At 46.3% G+C, this 18,642-nt stretch overlaps 1 protein-coding gene across 1 annotated transcript in view; it reads left to right on the plus strand.

The window, feature by feature from the left end:
- Positions 1 to 18,642, plus strand: part of ANO2 (anoctamin 2, calcium activated chloride channel) — a 339,922-nt gene that overhangs the window by 141,817 nt on the left and 179,463 nt on the right. Inside the window, exon 12 of the mRNA XM_010844983.1 lies at positions 16,253 to 16,387. Coding sequence (XP_010843285.1) covers positions 16,253 to 16,387 — 135 coding nt within the window. The remainder of the gene's footprint in view (positions 1 to 16,252; positions 16,388 to 18,642) is intronic.

Genomic DNA, 18,642 nt, shown 5'->3' on the forward strand with positions numbered 1-18,642 from the left:
GGAATTCCATCACCTCCATTAGCTTTGTTCGTAGTGATACTTCCTAAGGCCTGCTTGACTCACTCCTCATCTATACAGTTGGGTTGATAATACCCATCCTGTAGTGCAAGTGTGAGGCCTGGTAATAATATGTGAATATCATCCAGTTTAGTCTCTGACACATCATGCAACTCTTATGAGAGTTGCACCCAATAAATATGTGTAAATAGATGATTTATAGGCATGTGCTTACTATGCCTGGTCATAAGACAGCGTTGCAACTGGTCATTCCTTTTGATGTCTTAATTGCCTTCCCTTTGCTCTAATGGAAGTCCTTCTGTTTTGTTTCCAGTGGAGACAGAGCACAGCTGGATACCACCCCTTTGATAAAGTCTGAGGACAGAAGTGGACTCAGCCCTACACACTGCTTTTGAAACTGCAGGGAAATGACACGGCACCTTGGCTATCTGAGGGCCTCGGCACTTGAGGGCCATTTCTCCCAGTGCCCTCTGGCAGACCTGCGTATCTGCTCTTGCCTGATGGCGGGTACGTCCCTGGCCATCAGTGTTACTGATGGGACCAGCTGCCACTGCCATTCGAATGTGTTGACCAGCTCCAGCTATTTCCCTGGCATGCTCCAAGCTTGCTTAAAGCCATGCTACAAATTTTGGTCCCTGCCTGGCTGTTTTTTCCCCCTTTTCATTTTCCAGGCAAGAGGAGAGGAAGATGGGGTGTGGAAATGCAATCAAATCCATATGTTTGTGATGCATTTGCCCTGAAAGAATAAGAAAGCATTGATGGGAGAGAGCCTCTGGATGACGTGGGGGCCACTTTTACAAGTCCCGTGTCTGTCTCTTCGTCTCTGCCACCTGCCAGGGTTTGAGAGGATCAAGTTCACTTGGGGACACTGTGCTCTCCTCCTCTCCCCTGTCTTTCTGTCTTCATCCCTCAGACCTTGCTTCCATCTCTGTATCCTCAACAGGAGGCGAGGACAGATGATCAAATCATCCCTTCTCTGCAGCCTGCGTGAGGCTGTAGCTGATTATTGCTGCCCGTGACCTTCTGTCTCATCTAGAGACAGTTCTGTTTATCATCCACAGCACTCAGGATCCTGGGTTCATGCTGATGCCTCAAGCTGCAGCTCCTTGGCCCTCATGAATGCCCTGACTCCACTGCCTTTTTTATTTTCTCCAGGCTGGTGTCAGTTTCCACATTTCTGATTATTTTTAAGCTCACTTTCACCTCAGTACTTTCTTGGTATATGTTTTAAAGAGCTCTTTATGCATTGAGTGAGGTTTGGATGAGAGAGGCATGAACTTTCCCTAACTCCAGAAGCTGGGTTCTTTGGCACTTGCCATGGTCAGTAGTCATCTTGAACTTTGAAGTGGTCCTCCAGGTATTGTTCTCTGCTTAGATAGCTCAGGAGCTTTGCCAGTGATCAGAAGATGGAAACCAGTGGTACCCTATGGTTTTGGCACCAGGGACCAGTTTCAGGGAAGATAGTTTTTCCATGGACAGTGGATAGGAAGGGGATGGTTCAGGCAGTAATGTGTTCAATGATTCAGGGGGTAATGGGAGCGATGGAGAGTGACAGTGAGCAGCAGATGAAACTTTGCTTGCTGCTCACCTCCTGCCATGTGGTCAGGTTCCTAACAGGCCATGGATTGGTGCTGGTTCAAGGCTGGGGGGTTGGGGACCCTTGATGCAACCTTTGACTCAGGCCTCAAGTCCTTCTGGGGTTCTGCATTTTTACGCCAATGAAAAGAAGGCACTGGGACCAAGATTGCATCCAAGCTCAAAGGAGCTCCTCATTCTCTAGTCCTGAAATTAAAAGATGCTGATGGAGTCGAGGTAGGGCAAGGTCTACCCACATGTAGGTTCTTCAAGGAACCAGACATCTGCTCAGAGAGCCTGGAGCTGCCCCTGCACACCTCGACTCCTAAAGCTCTTCTGTGTGAGTCACCTGAAGCCTGCCGTTGACACACAGAGGTGCTCACACCCCATGCTCACCATTCATGCATTCAACAGGGACTTACCATGTGCTGGGAAAGGGCGGGGCTGGGTGGAGAGGAAAAAATACATCTATATAAGCACTGGATGTGCTTACAGTTGGACTAGGGGGACGAAATATACCAGCCTTAAACCACAAGAGAGCAGTAGAGGCAGACGGCGTCATCCCTCCTAGCTGTTTGGCTTCGGGCCAGTTGTTTCCATCTGTGACCTTCACTGTCTTGTCCAAAGAGTGGTTGGGAGGATTGCATGTGATAGGATATGTGAAGGGACTTTATATACTATAAAGTCTAGTGCAGGTTTTCAGTATCTTTTAAAAAAATATTTATGTATTTGGCTGCATCGAGTCTTCGCTGTGGCCCGTGAGATCTTTCATTGCTGTGCATGGACTCTAGATGTGGCACGTGGGCTTAGTGCTCTGAAGTATGTGAAAGTCTTAGTTCCCTGATTAGGTATGGATCCTGTGGCCCCTTGCATTGGATAGCAGATTCTTAACCACTGGACCACCAGGGAAGTCCCAGATATTCAGTACTGTTGATTATAACTACAAAGTTTCAGTCTGGTATCGAAGAACTCAGTTACAGGATGCAACAGATGACGGATGAAGACATATGTCTGCCCGCAGGGCTCATGGCTGGTGTGGAGTCCAAGGAAGGAATGATTTGGTTGTGGGGATGGGCTGGACTTGGGGAAGGAATTTGTTAATGGTCTTCCATGGAGCCTGGCATGCCTAAGCATCTTTACCTTTAATCAGGCTGGCTCTATACCCCAGAAGAACTGGCTGACTGCAGGTTCTGGGGTGTCCCAAAGCTGGTGTTGGTCTGCTGGTGAGTGATGCTGGGTCTTGAGATTGTTGGCGGAGCGGTTCAAGGTGTCTTGGAGCTGATGTCAGCCTGCTGGTGGGTGGGACTGGGGCCCAAGGTGTCCCAGAACTAGAACTGGTCCTCTGATGAAGAGAGTCAGATCTTGGGCTCTCTGGCTGCAGAGCCTTGGCAATCCCAGGGCTGGTGTTGGTCTCTTGGTGGGCGGGATTAGTGATGGGGCTGGTTCCTGACACACCAGGCTGTGGAGTCCAGGGTGTTCCAAAACTTGTCTTGGTCCTCTGATCAGGGGCTGGATCTCAGGCTGACTGAGGGGCCCAAGGTGTTGCTGAGCTGCTCTTGGCATGCTGGCATGCAGGAGGTCTTGGGGCTGGTGCCAGTCTGCTGATGGGTGGCCTGGGTCCTGATAGGGTGGGCTTCAGCCTGTGGTGGTCCTGGGGCTGGTTGGAGAGGCCAGATGCTGGGGCTAGTGCTGGCCCACTGGTGGGTGGACCTAGGTCCTGGAGTCTCTGGTGTGGGGCTTGGAGGTCCCAGAACTGCTGTGGGACAGCTAATGTGTGAGGCTAGTCCCTGTGGCTGGTTCTGGCCCGCTGGTGGGTGGCTCAGAGCCCAGGGATGCTGGAGCTGGTGTAAAGTAACTGTTGTGTGGGACTGAAGCCCAGGTGGTCCTGAGGCCAGTGCCAGCTCACTGGTGGGCAGAATCAGGTCCTGGGGACTGCATAACCCTGGGGATCCTAGGGCCTGAACCAGTGTGATAGTGTGTGGGACTAGCTCCTGGGACACCCGTAAGGCAGGGCTAGGTTCTGGGGTGGCTGTAATCTCAGGGGGTCTTAAGGCAGCCAGGTTGCTGGTGGGTGGGCGGCATCCCCACTCAGCTTGTTGCTTGGCTTGGCCTGAGGCTCGCAGTACTGTTGCCAGCAGACTGGTTCGGAGGCCAGGTACTGGCGCTAATGAACCAGAGGGGGATTCCAGAATACCCTTGCCAGCTCCAGGGTGTTCTTGATATAAGGAACTCCCCAAATTGGCTGCCACCAGTGTCTGGGTCCCCAGGATGAGCTCCATCACCTCTCGCCTTTCCAGGAGGCTCTCCAAGATCACTGGGGGCTCTGACCCAGGCTCCTTTCAAATGACCGCTTCTGCCCTCGGTCCCTGAGCAGGTGGGATTTTGTGTGTATCCTGTAAGAGTGGAGCCTCTATTTCCCACAGCCCTCTGGCTCTCCTGGAAGTCAGCCCTGAGTGTGTAAGTATTAGTTGCTCAGCCGTGTCCGACTCTTTGCCACCCCATGAACTGTAGCCCAGCCCTGCTGGCCTTCAAAGCCAAACATTCTGGGGGCTTGTCTTCCCAATGCAGGACCCCCAGGCTGGAGAACCTGATGTAGGTCTCAGGTCCCTCATTCCTTAGGAACAACCTCTGCAGTTGTAAGTATCCTCCTGTTTGGCTTCCTTGGTTGCTCAGATGGTAAAGAATCTGCCTGCCATGTGGAAGACATGAGTTAGAGCCCTGGGTTGGAAATGTCCCCTGGACGAGGCAATGGCAACCCACTCCAGTATTCTCGCCTGGAGAATTTCACGGACAGAGGAGCCCGGCGGGCTGCAGTCCGTGGAGCTGCAAAGAGTCAGACATGACTGAGCGAGTCGGTGTTATGTTATGCTGTATCCCGTTTGTAGGTTGCCTACCCAGGGGGCGGGACTGGACTCTTCAGTGTTTCTGCCCCTCCTAGCCATGTCGGTTTGGTTCCTTCTTTCTCTATTTAGTTGTTGATGATCTTTCCTGCTGGGTTCTGGTCTTTCTCATAAGTAGCTGCTCTGTGAATTGTTGTAATTTTGTTGTGCTCATGGGAGCAGGTGAACGCAGAATCTTCCTACTCTGTCATCTTGGCCACGCCATCTGACCATCTAACTCAGTAAATGAAAAGCCAATGGGGTAAAATGGGATAAAATACCTCTCCTTCCTTTAAATAGCTCTCCTTCCTTTAGCTCCATTCCTTTTGGTAATGAGCATATCTTTATGTGTTGTTATTAGTCTCTCAGTCATGTCTGACTATTTGTGATCCCATGGACTGTAGCCTGCCAGGCTCCTCTTTCCTTGGGATTTATCAGGCAAGAATATTAGAGTGGGTTACCATTTCATTCTCCAGGGGATCTTCCTGACTCAGGGATTGAATTCATGTCTCCTGCATTAACAGGCAGATTCTTTACCACTGAGCCACCAGGGAAGCCCATATCTTTATGTGCTGCTAAGTCACTTCAGTTGTGTCCGACTCTGGGACCCCACAGACAGCAGCCCACCAGGCTCCTCTGTCCATAGACCTTTCCAGGCAAGAGTACTGGAGTGGGGTGCCATTGCCTGTATCACATAATCTTGATCAGTTGTATGCAATTTATGAATCTGTGTGAATATCAAACGTATTGAATTCTTTCTTGTCGTTTTTATGCTCTGCATTAACATGGTATATTTCACTATATTTCAGTGTTCCTTAGGTTTCCATCTTTCTTTCAAGATTGGTTGTGGTTTAAAAAAAACAACATATGAAAATGAAAACAGTGTAAAATGGCCAGAACTGCTAGGTGATAAACGGCTGGGGGCCAAAGCCTGAGCATGTGTCTCTAGTCACTATGGGACATGTTCTTGGAAGCTCTCAGGCTGCTCATTAATAAACAGAAAACGTCTAAATAATTATTTTATGGATTGCTTCTTTACAAATGAAAATTGGAACAGAGGCCGTTACTGCCTTTTTTGATGTGAATGAATTTTATAAACCATTCAGTGGAGAATTCTGCTTTAGCTGATCCTTAGAGTCCCTTTCACAATTTTAGTAAGATATTAGAAAATAAATCATAATACTTTGTAAACTGGGAGGCTCAAGTCTACATTATCCTCCACCGCATTACCCAAGAAATACACGTCAGGGTTAAAGTGCAGGCTTGAAATCGGGCTGCTCTGAGTTGGTGCTGGATCCTTTTCTCGTTAGCTGGGTGACCTTACACAAGTTATTCAATTTCTCTGAGCTGAGCTCAGCTCATGCAAAGAAGAGGGACGGGCCAAGTAACCACCTCATGGGGTTACTGTAAGGACTTAGCATCTGTTAAACAAACTCTTGTTAAACCACATGCCAGACTCATTCTAGGCACTAAGGGAACAATGGTGAATAGGACCTTTTCGTCTGCCCTTGTGAAGCTTACATTCTAGCGGTGTGTGTGTGCATGCTCGTCATTTCCGACTCTGCGACCCCATGGATTATAGCTCGCCAGCCTCCTCTGTCCATGGGATTCTCTAGGCAAGAATACTGGAGTGGGTTACCATTTCCTCCTCTGGGGGATTCTCCTAACCGAGGGATCGAACCCATGTCTCCTGCATCTCCTGCATTGGCAGGCGGATTCTTTACCAGTGAGCCACCTGGGAAGCACAGTCTATCGGTGGAGATGGACAAAAACACGAATCAGTTTAGAAAATGGTGTTAAGTCACGTCAAGTGTTATGAAGAGAAGTGTAGCAAGGGCAGAGGTCAGGTACCCTTTGGGGTGGGGTGAACCCAGGAGGCCTTTGTACGGAGGTGACACTGGAGGAGAAACAGAAGAAGTGATGACATGAATGTTAAAGTGTGAGGATGGGGTTCCAGCCACAGCAAAGGTCCTGAGGTGCCCGCTGGTGGGGTGTGTTTTAGGGACAGTAAGGACTCATGAGCTGGAGCCAAGAAAAAGGGGAACAGCAGGAGAAAACAAAATTGGATTTGTTCCAAGGGGGTCAGGGGCTTCGACCAGATCACATAGGACCTAATAGGTCATGTAAACAAATTGTGGTCTCATCACGCGTGCATGGGGAGGCATGGCTGCTAATCGAAGTCCACCCCTCCCCCACCCCCGAAGGAAATACACAAAGCGGTAGGAAGACGAGGGTCCGAACATGCCTTTGGTATTTTCTCCTGGATTCCGAAGATGATCCTGTCAAGGCTTTGGTTTCTGGAAGCTCGGTTTCTTCCTGCCTTGTTTTTCTTGCTTCAACTTAACTTTCTCAGCTTTGACTTCTTGTCTTCCTGACTTTCCTTTTGTAAAATTATTTTACTTTAGTTTGGCTGCGCTGCCGCACTTCAGCTCTTGGTTGCGCCGCACCGGCTTCCCTGCAGCACGCAGGCTTAGTTAGTTGCGTTAGGTCTTAGTTGCAGCATGTGGGGTCGTCCTTGCGTCATGCGTGACGTGGGATCATCCTTGCGTCATGCGTGACACTTTGTTGCAGCGCTTAGACCCTCTAGTTATGGTGCGTGGGCTGAGTTGCTGTGTGGCTTGTGGGATCTTAGTTCCCTGAGCGGGGATTGAACCTGGGCCCCCTGCATTGGAAGGTGGGGTCTTAACCACTGGACCACCAGGGAAATCCCCTTCCTGGCTTTTCCACCTGCCACTTGCACCTCCCCTCTCTGGCTGCCCCTGGAATGGACGCCCTGCACATCTGGTCCCGGGTCCTCTTGGGTCTCTGGTCCCATTTGCCCCTCTGAATATGTCTGCTACGTGCCTATGATGGACAGCGTCAGCTCTGCCCACTCCGTCTCTAGTCCTGCATCCTGCCATCCTGGCCCCACAGCTTCCCTCCCTCCGTAGACTGCTCTTTATTTGGAAACCTTTTAAATGAGAGGACTTAGCACAGGAGAGGGAGGCGCTTGACAGAAGTGGCTCAGGAGAGCATTAAAGACCCTGGGCGCTCTGATTCCAAAGAGTCCTTTTTTCCTGCTGGAACTTCTGGGCAGCTCCCATCCCGTTGGCCAGCATCTGTGTTGTCTCCTAATGTCAGGACTGGAGCCAAGCCCCATTTTCTCAGCCACCGTGAGCCCAGCTCCTTTTCACTGGACTTTCTGGATTTCCCTCATATAAGCAAAATTTTCTTTCCAGAAGGGGCCCTTTCTTTGACCTTCCCTGGAGGGCTAAGAACTCAGAGTCTTCCGGCCTCGAGTTGTTGATCATAGGAGCCAGCCATGGTGTCTGCTGGCCTGTGCCTGGCAAAGGGGTCGGCGGCCTGGCTCCTGCTGTTGGCTTTGGCATAAGGGTGATGATCCGGCTGTTCTTCCCAACCTGGGGAACCCTGCACACAGGGCTGGGTTCAGGCCGACGATGAGAAGGCAGGTTGAGAGAGAGTCCTGGGGAACCTGTCATCCTATGACTGGTAGGGAGGGTCCTTTCTCACGGACATGTCTGTACTCACAGGAGAGAAGGGCCATGTGCTTGGAGTCCTGAGGAAAGAAACCCATCCACACCAGTTTTAAATATCAACTATGTCTGAAAAGTGCAAGCGTTAGTCACTTGGTCGTGTCTGACTCTTTGCAACCCCCTGGACGGTAGCCCACCAAGCTCCTCTGTCCATGGGATTCTCCAGGCAAGAATACTGGAGTGGGTTGCCATTCCCTTCTCTGGGGGATCGTCCCAACCCAGGGATTGTACTTGGGTGTCCTGCATTGAGCCACCATTTAAACCAAACAGAAGGTGACTGGAAGGACCCCAACACCTTCAACCGTTTTGCACCTCCGAATCCAAGCTTAACACTGATTTTTAACTCACAAAACCTTACAAAACTTATAAGGTTTTGTGAGCATGAAATGAGATGCTGTCAAGCACTTAATTTAGGGCTTGACCCGTGGTCCCCACCACGTGAACATCCCTCCCCTTGCTCTCCTGACCCCTTATCAACCACATTATCTCCAGGCCAAGGTACAGGGGAGGAGGCTGGCAATTTAGGAGGGAAAACTATGCTGGCCGCATCTCTGGGTTTCAGCTGGGAGAGACTTCCGCTGGCTGCCTGACTGCTTCTGTAGTAGGACATTCTAGGCTGACTTCCAGAGAGTCAGCGGTGGTGAACTTTAATTAAAGGCTCAGAACATTCTTTCTGGAGTCCCTGCACCTGCCCACGGTCCTGCTCGGGGTACCTGAACCTGTGTGCCTTTAATCCACCTCAAGGGGCAGGGAAAGCCTGACCACTTTTTGTCAGACCAGGAAGGAGGGTGCCCTTCCTGCCGCTGTCTCAGATGATGTGGGCTTGGCAGGAGCTGAGAGCAGTAAGTTACCCCTCTGGCTAGCATGGCTACCCCCTTCCACCATCCCCCCAATAGCCATCTCCTGCCCCAGTCTGGTCTCCTGAGGATGGTGCAGTAATCACATGGCCTAGGTCACCGCCTCAGGGACCCTGCCGAATGCTGACCTTGGTCTCGGGCTGGTTACCTTGGTCTGGAAGCCTTGTCTTTGGCCTTCTGAGCTGCCCTAGATGACAGCTCCCCTTTCAGGGCTGCTGGACAGTCTGAGCCTGAATGATGATGCATGCCCGACGTGGGTTACTTGCTTTCTGGCTTGAAGGCAAGAGAATGGGTAAGATGCCCTTCAGGAAGTCTGTTGGCCTGTGGGTTGTAGGGCATGTGGTGTCTTGAGCCATTTCAAAACCAAAGTATAATATACGGACAGAAAGGTGTATGCACAAAAAAGTATACAAGTCTGAATTTTTGAAAACTGAACGCACCCTTACACCCATTACCCAGATCAAGGAAGAACATTATAAATTAGTCCCCAACATATGAACCTTCAAGATGCAAACTCTCAATCATGCGAACGCGCTTCCACATGTCCATCGACATCAGGTGTGAGTGAACTGGCAGCTTGCCCTCCATTTCCTGTTGTTGACCATCCTTCAGCTCCATCATCTCTCAGCTCCTCTCCCTCCTCTGGTCAGTAATTCTTCTTGCCTGGTCACTCGATGCCAGCCCCTGTGTGCCACCTGTTGTACTGGACTATTGTACTTTTCAAGATATTGTACCTTGAGATTAAAAATGTTTACTTTTTGTGTCTGATTTTTATGTGCTATTTGTGTGAAAAGTATTATAAACCTATTACAGTACAGCACTCTACAGCTGACTGTGTTAGTTGGATACCTAGGCTAAATTTTTGGACTTAGGAAAAGTGCTCTCGGAACAGAACTCGTTGGTATGTAGGGAACTTACTGTATTAACACCTGAAGTGCCCCCTCCCTCACCCATTCCCCTTGTAGTCGCTGCCTTCCTTGGCTAATAACCGTCTGCATTTAACACAGTTATTTTGCTTTTGAACTTTAAAGAAATGGAATTATACTGATAATAATTTTTGTGGACCTGTCTTCTTTTGTTCAGAGGGTGTGTTGTCCATGTTGTTGTGTGCTGTTATGTTTTGTCCATTCTCCTTGTTGTATAATATTCTTTGGGGCAAATGTGTCAGAACATATTTATCCATTCTCTTGCTTAGGGCCATCTGGGTGGTTCCCGGTTTTGGGGGTGTTATAAACAGTGCTGAGCTTCCCAGGTGGCGCTAGTGGTAAAGAACCCACCTGCCAATGCAGAGACATAAGAGACGCTCGTTCGATCCCTGGGTCTGGAAGATCCCCTGGAGAAGGAAATGGCAACCCACTCCAGTATTGTTGCCTGAGAATCTCATGGACAGAGGGGCCTGGCTGGCTACAACCCACAGGGTCACAGAGAGTCAGACACAACTGAAGCGACTTAGCACGCACACACACACACACACACACACACACACGTGTGTGAATCACTTTGCTGTACACCTGAAACTAAAACAACATTGTAAATCAACTATTCTTCAATAAGACAATTCTGGATGAACTTAAAAACAACTTTCTTATTTTATTATAGCACCAAATATTCAATGCTCTAAATTTCTAAGTATTACTGGCATTCTAAGTGTAATGGCATCCCACAAATTTTGATATGTGTGTTTTTATTTTCACTCAGTCAAAGGTATTTTCTCATTTCTTTTGTGATTTCTTCTTTGACCCCTGGGTTACATAGAAAGATATTGTTTAATTTCCAAATATTTGGGGATTTTTCCAGACATCTTTCTGCTGTTTAATTTAGTTGTGTTCATAGTAAGACATTTTTACTATTTCATTTTTTAAAAATTGGTTAGATTTGCTTCACGATTCAAAATATGGTTCTTGGTGACAATGTATTACGAAGAGTGTGTTTTCTGTTGTTGTCTGATGGTGTGTTATATAGATATCAGTTTGGTCAAGTTGGTTGGAAGTGCCTGTTGTATCCTTATTGCTTTTTTTGGTACTTGCTCTGTCAACTACTAAAGAGAAGTGTTGAAGTCCCTTATTTATACAGGAAGATATATGTATTCATCCTTCTAGTTCAATTCTATCAGCTTTTTTTTTTTCTTCAGTTTTTGTTGTTATGGACCAATTTTTAAGTCATTCTGGAATTTGTTACAATATTGCTCCTGTTTTTTGTTTTGGCTTTTTGGCTGAGGGGCACAAGGAATCTTAGCTCCCTGACCAAAGATTGAATCTGCAGCCCCTGCATTGAAAGGTGAAGTCTTAACCACTGAACCTTTAGGGAAATCCGTAGTTCTCAGTTTTTATTGCATGTATTTTGATGTACGCGTTGGACATAGGTATTTTATTGTATGTATCAATATTTAGGTTTATTTGGTCTTCTTAATGAATTGATCACTTTATCATTATTTGATCATCCCTTTTATACTTCAGCCTTCTTTTCATTAGTATTGGCATGGTATGTCTTTTTCCATTCCTTCGCTTTCATTCTGTAAACGCCCTTATATTTCATGTGGGCTTCTTATACATTTATATTTAACGTAATCATTTAGGTATTTGTATTTTAAATCTACCATATCACTATTTGTTTCTACTTGTGCTGTATGTTCTTTTTTTCTGTTTTTCCTCTTTTCATGCCCTCTTTTGAAATCTTATAATTTCATTTTATCTCCAGTATCAGTCATTTAAAAAACTTAGTGGTTGCTCCAGGGTTTACAAAATACATCATTAATGTATCATATTTTTATTTCAAATAATATATACTACTTCACGTAGAGCATAAGAACCTTACAGCAGCATACTTCAGTTTCCTCCCTCAGTTTCCTCCTTCCTACATTTTGTGCTACTACTACATACATTTCACTTTAATGTCTATTGTGAACACCACAAAATGTTGTAACTGGTTTTGTTCTATGCCAATGTTTCTCAAACATTTTTTTCCGCATTGTTTCTTCCCTAAGGCACTTTGTAGACACTATTTTTTTCCTGAATTTCCTCTTCATAGTTAAAATACTACAGATGTACTATACATCAATTTATGATCTTTGGCCTTCTGGAGGCCTTACAAATAACTGTAATAACTAAGTTAGTTTTCGGCTTCCAAAGAACCAATTTTGTCCCCTTGGAGACAGTTTTGCCCCCATTGAGAATGATACTTTAGACAGTGAATTACCTTTTAAAAAGATAAAAAATAAGAAAAATGTCTTTATATTTACCATTATTTTTTAGTATTTCTGGCACTCTCACATGAAAGATCAGTATATCTAGATTTTTAATTAAAGAACTTCCTTTCACATTTCTGGTTGTGCAGATCTATTGGCAGTGAATTCCCTCAGCTTTTGCTTGCTGAAATCGTTTTTATTTTGTCTCACTTTTGAAAGCCACTTTCTTTCTGTATAGTATTCTGGATTGACTGTTTTTTTTTTCATTCCTTACTTTAACGTTGCCACTCTCTTATCCTATGGCTTGCATAGTTTCTGCCAAGAAATTGTCTATAAATCTCACCTTTGTTCCTTTGTACCTAATACCCTCCTTTCCTCATTCCTCCCACCTCTGCCCCTCCAGTATTCTTCCCTGGTGGCTCAGCAGTAAAGAATCTGCCTGCAGTGCAGGAGCCATAGGATACATGGGTTCAATCCCTGGGTCAGGAAGATTCCCCTGGAGAAGGGCATGGCAACCCACTCCAGTATTCTTGCCTGGAGAATCTCCATGGACAGAGAAGCCTGGCGGGCTACAGTCCATAGGGTCGCAAAGAGTTGGACACGACTGAAGCAACTTAGCATGCACGCAGTACCACTCCAACTTAGAGGTTTCTTTTTTCTTATCTTTGCTTTTCAGAAGTTTGATTATGATGTGTCTAGGTGTGTGAGGTTTTATTTTTATTTTTTGACCTGTTTGCTTGGGGTTCCTTGGAGTTCTTAGATCTGTTTTGTTAATTTTGATTAATTTTGGAAAATGATTGGGCTTCCCTGGTGGCTCAGACGGTAAAGCGTCTGCCTGCAATGTGGGAGACCTGGGTTCGATTCCTGGGTCAGGAGGATCCCCTGGAGAAGGAAATGGCTATCCACTCCAGCACTCTTGCCTGGAAAATCCCATGGACGGAAGAGCCTGATAGGCTACAGTCCATGGGGTCGCAAAGAGTCAGACATGACCTCATGGATTATTAATCATAATCCATGCAGATATTCCTTCTATCCTGTGTCTCTTACTCCTCTGGGACATCAGTTACATATATGATACCTTCTTTGATACTGCCCGTAGCCCTTGATCGATAGATTCTATTTTCTTCTTTATTCTTTGTATCTTAGTTTGGATAGTATTCATTGACTTATGTGCAAGTTTATTGAGTCTTTCCTCAGCTGCATTCAGTCACCTTCTAAGACACTCTAATGAAGACCTTTTTCATATCTGATAAAGTATTTTTGCTCTAGTATTTCCATGTTACACTCTTGGGTTTCTGTCTCTCTGTGGAAATTCCCAATTTTCTCTTTTGTATTAGAGTCTTCCTTAGCGTATTATTATAATTATTTTAAAGTCCCTGTATGGGACATCCCTGGTGGTCCAGAGGTTACGATTTCACCTTCCATTGAAGGGGGTGTGGGTTCAATCCCTGGTTGGGGACTTAAGATCCCATAGGCCTCATGGGCAAAAATCAAAACATACAACAGAAGCAATATTGTCACAAATTTAATAAAACTTTAAAAATTGTTCACATCAAAAAAAAAAAAGAAAAAGAGAAAGGGAGAAAATCCCTGTATATTTATGGCATCTAGATCAACTTTGGTTTTATTGATTTCCTCATTTCTTGACAGTACATTTTTCATGTTTCTCAAGCTTAAAAAAAAACAAAACAACATTCATCTATTTTTATTTATTTGGCTGCTCCAGGTCTTAGTTGCAACATGTATGCTCTAGTTCCCTGACCAGGGGTCGAACCCAAGCCCTCTGCATTAGGAATGTGGATTTTTAATGGCTGGACCACCAAGGAAGTCCCTCTCAAGATTTTTTTTTTCTCAATTCTGGACACTGTGTTTTAAAGGACAGTAGAGACTGAAGTACGTGGTATTTATGCCCAGGAATGGGCTTGTGCCTCTCTGTCAGGCCTTTAGTGGGGGAGTGGGGTCAGGCCAGTCAGAGGTGGAGGTGACTTTGGATGTCATTGCTGCTGGAGTCACCCAGCACACTACAGACTTCAGATCCCTTCAGTGGTGGGATCCTGTGACTGCTTCCTGGGGGTTGTTGTCAGTGTTCCATCACCAAGCCGTGTCCGACTCTCTGCGACCCCATGAACAGCAGCACCCCCATCAACTCCTTCACTATCTCCTTGAGTTTGCTCCAACTCATGTCCATTGAGTCAGTGATGCTATCTAACCATCTTATCCTCTGTCGCCCACTTCTCCTCTTGTCCTCAATCTTACTCAGCACAAGTCAGCTCTTTTCCGATGAGTTGGCTCTTCACATCAGGTGGCCAGAGTATTGGAGCTTCAACTTCAGCATCAGCCCTTCCAATGAAATATTTAGGGTTGATTTTTCCTTAGGATTGACTGGTTGGATCTCCTTGCTGTCCAAGGGACTCTCAAAAGTCTTCTCTGGCATCCCAGTTTGAAAGCATCAGTTCTTTGGTGCTCAGCCTTCTTTATGGTCCAACTCTCACATCCGTTGTAGGCCACTGGAAATTGGTCCTCATGGTTCCCTTTCAGCACTTTGCCCCATGGGGTCTCTCTCTTGCCCCTCACCGGCGTTAGACTGCTGATTTTTGTTACCCTGTGCTTGAGGCTTTTGGTTTAAAAGAAAGATGGTTCAGGGAGATGGGTGGGCTTTCTTGCCTGTATGCATCTGAGGGGGCTCTCTCTGGCTCCTACATTGTCTACAGTCCTTCTCATGAGAAACCTGGTGGTCTTCCCATAGGATCTTGTGAATGAGTACAATCTCCTCTTGTGTCTGGAGTGCCCAGTTATTCAATATGTCACGCTGACCTCCGCTCAGCTTCCAGCTTAAATTTTTTTAGCTGTTTCTTCCTACTCACTTTATGGGACTGCCTTTCTGTCTCATGCTCAACAGAACTGTTGTGAGTCCATTTTTCCTTGAAGGAGCTTGTCATTTTAAAGAAGTGTGGCTCATCTGGTTATCTTGCAACCTCTACTTTCTGATGGGCTCACGAAAAATTTTGATTCACAGGTTATCTCGCTTTCTTTTATCGTTAGGATGAAACCTACATTTCCTGGCAGTTGTCTACATCCTAAGTGGAAGCAGTGCTCTGGTGGTCGATAAATAAGTTTTATTTGTTCTCTTTACTCTCTAGTCCTTAGATCAAAAGGTGAGCTGAGCTCCTATTTCCCTCCTGTGTTTTATGTCAGAGGCTCCTAAGAAATGAAATATACTTCTCCTCTGTGGATTGTGTTTTTCTCATCAAGCATCCATAATCAATACTCATCTAAGGGAAAACCCCCTTTTAGAGACTGAATGTGGTCATTTATTAACCGTGTGATCTGGGAAACAAAAAGATATGGAAAGTACCTTTTCTTTCAAAAAGAAACCACTTTTCATAAAAAGGAATTCATGAAAAAATAGAGAGTTAAAAAATGCAGAAAGATAAAAAAATAAAGCAATAAAAAACCACCCATAGTCCCATCAGCCAAAGACACCATGATCCATATTTTACCTAATTTCTTCCAGTTATTTTTCTATGACTGTATTTATATTGGTTTGTATACATCAGTGTGTGTGTGTGTGTGTCTGTGTGTGTTAGTTGCTCAGTCATATTTGACTCTTTGTGACCCCATGGACTGCAGGCCACTAGGCTCCCCTGTCCTTGGAATTCTCCAGGCAAGAATACTGGAGTGGGTTGCCATGCCCTTCTCCAGAGGATCTTCCCAACCTAGGGATTGAACCCAGGTCTCCTGCATTGCAGGCAGATTCTTTACTGTCTGAACCACCAGGGAAGCCCATACATCAGGATGTATGCCCCCGAATTTGTGTATTTTATCCAAATAAGCAGTTTCAAAAAGGTGTGTTTTTCTGTGGGTTGAGTGCTATGGCACTCATGAAATTCTGATGTTATTCATGCGTGTCTGGTAAAGATGTCAAAATATATGACATATTCTCAGTTTGCTGTTAGGGCTGGATTCCTTTGTGCAACTTCTTTCCATGAACAGGTGTGCATATGCGATTCTAATGGAATGCGATTCATTTCAGAAAAGACCAATTGTTGACTCCTTGTGCTGAGGTCCACCCCCCACCCCCCCAGCTTCCCCAGATAACTTCCGTCCCTTTCCATTTGTGCTGACCCTTTGTCAGGTTTAAAGCAAACAGAAAGAAGGAAAGTCCATGATATTCTTAATGTATGTTTCATTTCCTTCTTTTTCCAGAAAGTATTTTGGAGAAAAGATCGGACTATATTTTGCCTGGCTGGGATTATATACATCCTTCCTCATCCCGTCGTCTGTCATCGGGATCATCGTGTTTCTTTACGGATGTGCAACCATCGAAGAAGATATTCCCAGGTGAGCTGACGTTAAAGGCGAAGGCTCAGTTCCCACGTGTCAGTCGTTCAGAGTGTCATCCCAGTTTCGGGGACATCGTACATTTCACACGTATCCCTCCAGAGCCCACCCTGTGTCCTCCTTCCCACTTCCCTTCCTTCTCTCCTGAGAGAGTGGGGAGCATCGGATTCTGCGAAGGGCTCAGAGCCACGCTGATTGTGGCCACTTCCTTTCCTGGTCAAACTCTTCTCCGGGACCAGGGTCTGATTGGGCAGGTGGAAGATAACTGGTGAGAAAAGAAACCATGCCTGCGAAAAGCTTTTTTCCCCTCACTTTTGTGGCATTTTTCTCTCATTTCCCACACATACCAAGGCAGCAAGTGTTGAATGGTGTTGGGTAAAGATGGCATCTATGTGGCCAGATACTGCTGGAATAAAATGCTATGAGCGGAGAACACCTCAGCCCTGGCTCTGGGAGTCAGAGACTGCAGGAGGTGACAGGGGGCTCTTGGAGATCCAAGAGATGGAACAAGGCTGGTCCTGATGAGGAAGAGAGATCCTACAAAAAAAATAGACACTCAACAGAAGAACATCCTTTAAGGTGGACTGTTTTACATATTAGCCTTGAAATGGGGTACCTTGCTCCCTGACTTTCCATTTCTTCGGCTGTGAAATGGCAATACTAACACCTGCCTCATGGTGGTATCCTGAGAATTAAAGGAGACAGTGTCTGGCACCCAGCAAAGTATTCATAAACAATTCTTGAATGAACCAACATAAGCAGAAACAGAGTACAGGGGACAGAAGAGACACTTAGCCAATGTTTAGAATTTAAAGCTCTTGGCACCTCCAGAACTGTCCTGGCAAACTGAAGCATCATTTGTGTGTTTTAATACTCTTGCAGTTGCAAGTGATAGAAATGCATGGGAACTAGCATAAGCAAAAAAGGGAATTTATCCTCAAGGTTCGGTGGGGAGGCTTCGGTGGAGCCCGTGGCTGGCATGTGGCTCACCCAAAGACCGTGGAAATAAGGATTCCTTCTATTTACTGGCTGTCTCTGATTCTTTCAGGTATTTCTTGTTTCACTACAGAGTTTCTCCATAGGATGTGAATGTTGCTGCTAGTAGCTCACGGGGTGTCACATTTTAAGAGCTTTATATGTGATTGATCCTAAGTGAAAAAGCCCTGTTGACTCTTTTTGGCCTAAGTGAAGGCTGTCGACCAGCCGATCATGTCTGGGCTGGGGGGGGGCAGGCTGACACCGTGCCATGGGGATTCTCCTTCAATAGCCCGGGGGATGGGGGCACTGGGAAGCCTGGAGGTGTCCACTGCAGTGAGGGGTGGTGATGGGGAAGTCAGGACCTCCTGAAGAAACAGGGAGAGCTGGGCTGTTTGAAGATAGCGTGGTAAGTGGTAAGAACCAGGTGGCTCTGGCCTCTGTGTCACTCTGTAGAAAAGCTCTTGCAAATTAGCAAAACTGGCGATGACATGTATGTAGTTAGAATAAAGCTAAATACCTTAGTATAAGCACAAGAATTTGAATATTTTTGTGTATAGAACCCTGTCATCATCCATCCAGGATTCTTGACTGGAATTCTGGGACCTTTGAGCTATGTTTTCAGGGCTCTGCCGTCCACAGCATAAAGGAAGAAGGTGTGTGTGTGTACGCACGTGCTCAGTCATATCTGACTCTTTCCAACCCCATGGACTGTAGCCCACCAGACTCCTCTGTCCATGGAATTCTCCAGGCAAGAATACTGGAGTGGGTTGCCATTTCCTACTCCATTCCGACCTGGGGATGAAACCCATATCTGCTGCACTGGCAGGCAGATTCTTTACCATGGAGCCACTTGGGAAGGCCAAAGGAAGAAGGAACACACACTGCATTCCTAGTGTGAGTTGTACCAGTGCTGGATGGTTTTTATGTGCTGTGTCTTCGATACTGAAGCGATTGATGTTGTCAGCAATAGGTGTTCTTATTCTCACCTCAGAGAAATGGAGACATGGTCTCCATGGAGAGGCAGCGTCACCTAACTTGTCCCACTTCAGCAAGTAATGGTTGACAGGGTTGGGATTTTTTTTAAATTAGCCCCTGGTTCTAACCCAGATCAGTGAAATCACATTGATGTTTTATTCATTTATTTTTTACCCATGCCCCTCGGCATATGGAATCTTAGTTCCTTGACCAGGGATCGAACCCACAGCCCCTGTAGTGGAAGCGTGGAGTCTCAACCACTGAACTGCCAGGGAAGTCCACCATAGTTGAGATTTGACCTC

The sequence above is a fragment of the Bison bison genome, unplaced genomic scaffold, assembly GCF_000754665.1.
Source record: "Bison bison bison isolate TAMUID 2011002044 unplaced genomic scaffold, Bison_UMD1.0 scf7180017864213, whole genome shotgun sequence".
NCBI classification, from domain to species: Eukaryota; Metazoa; Chordata; class Mammalia; order Artiodactyla; family Bovidae; genus Bison; species Bison bison.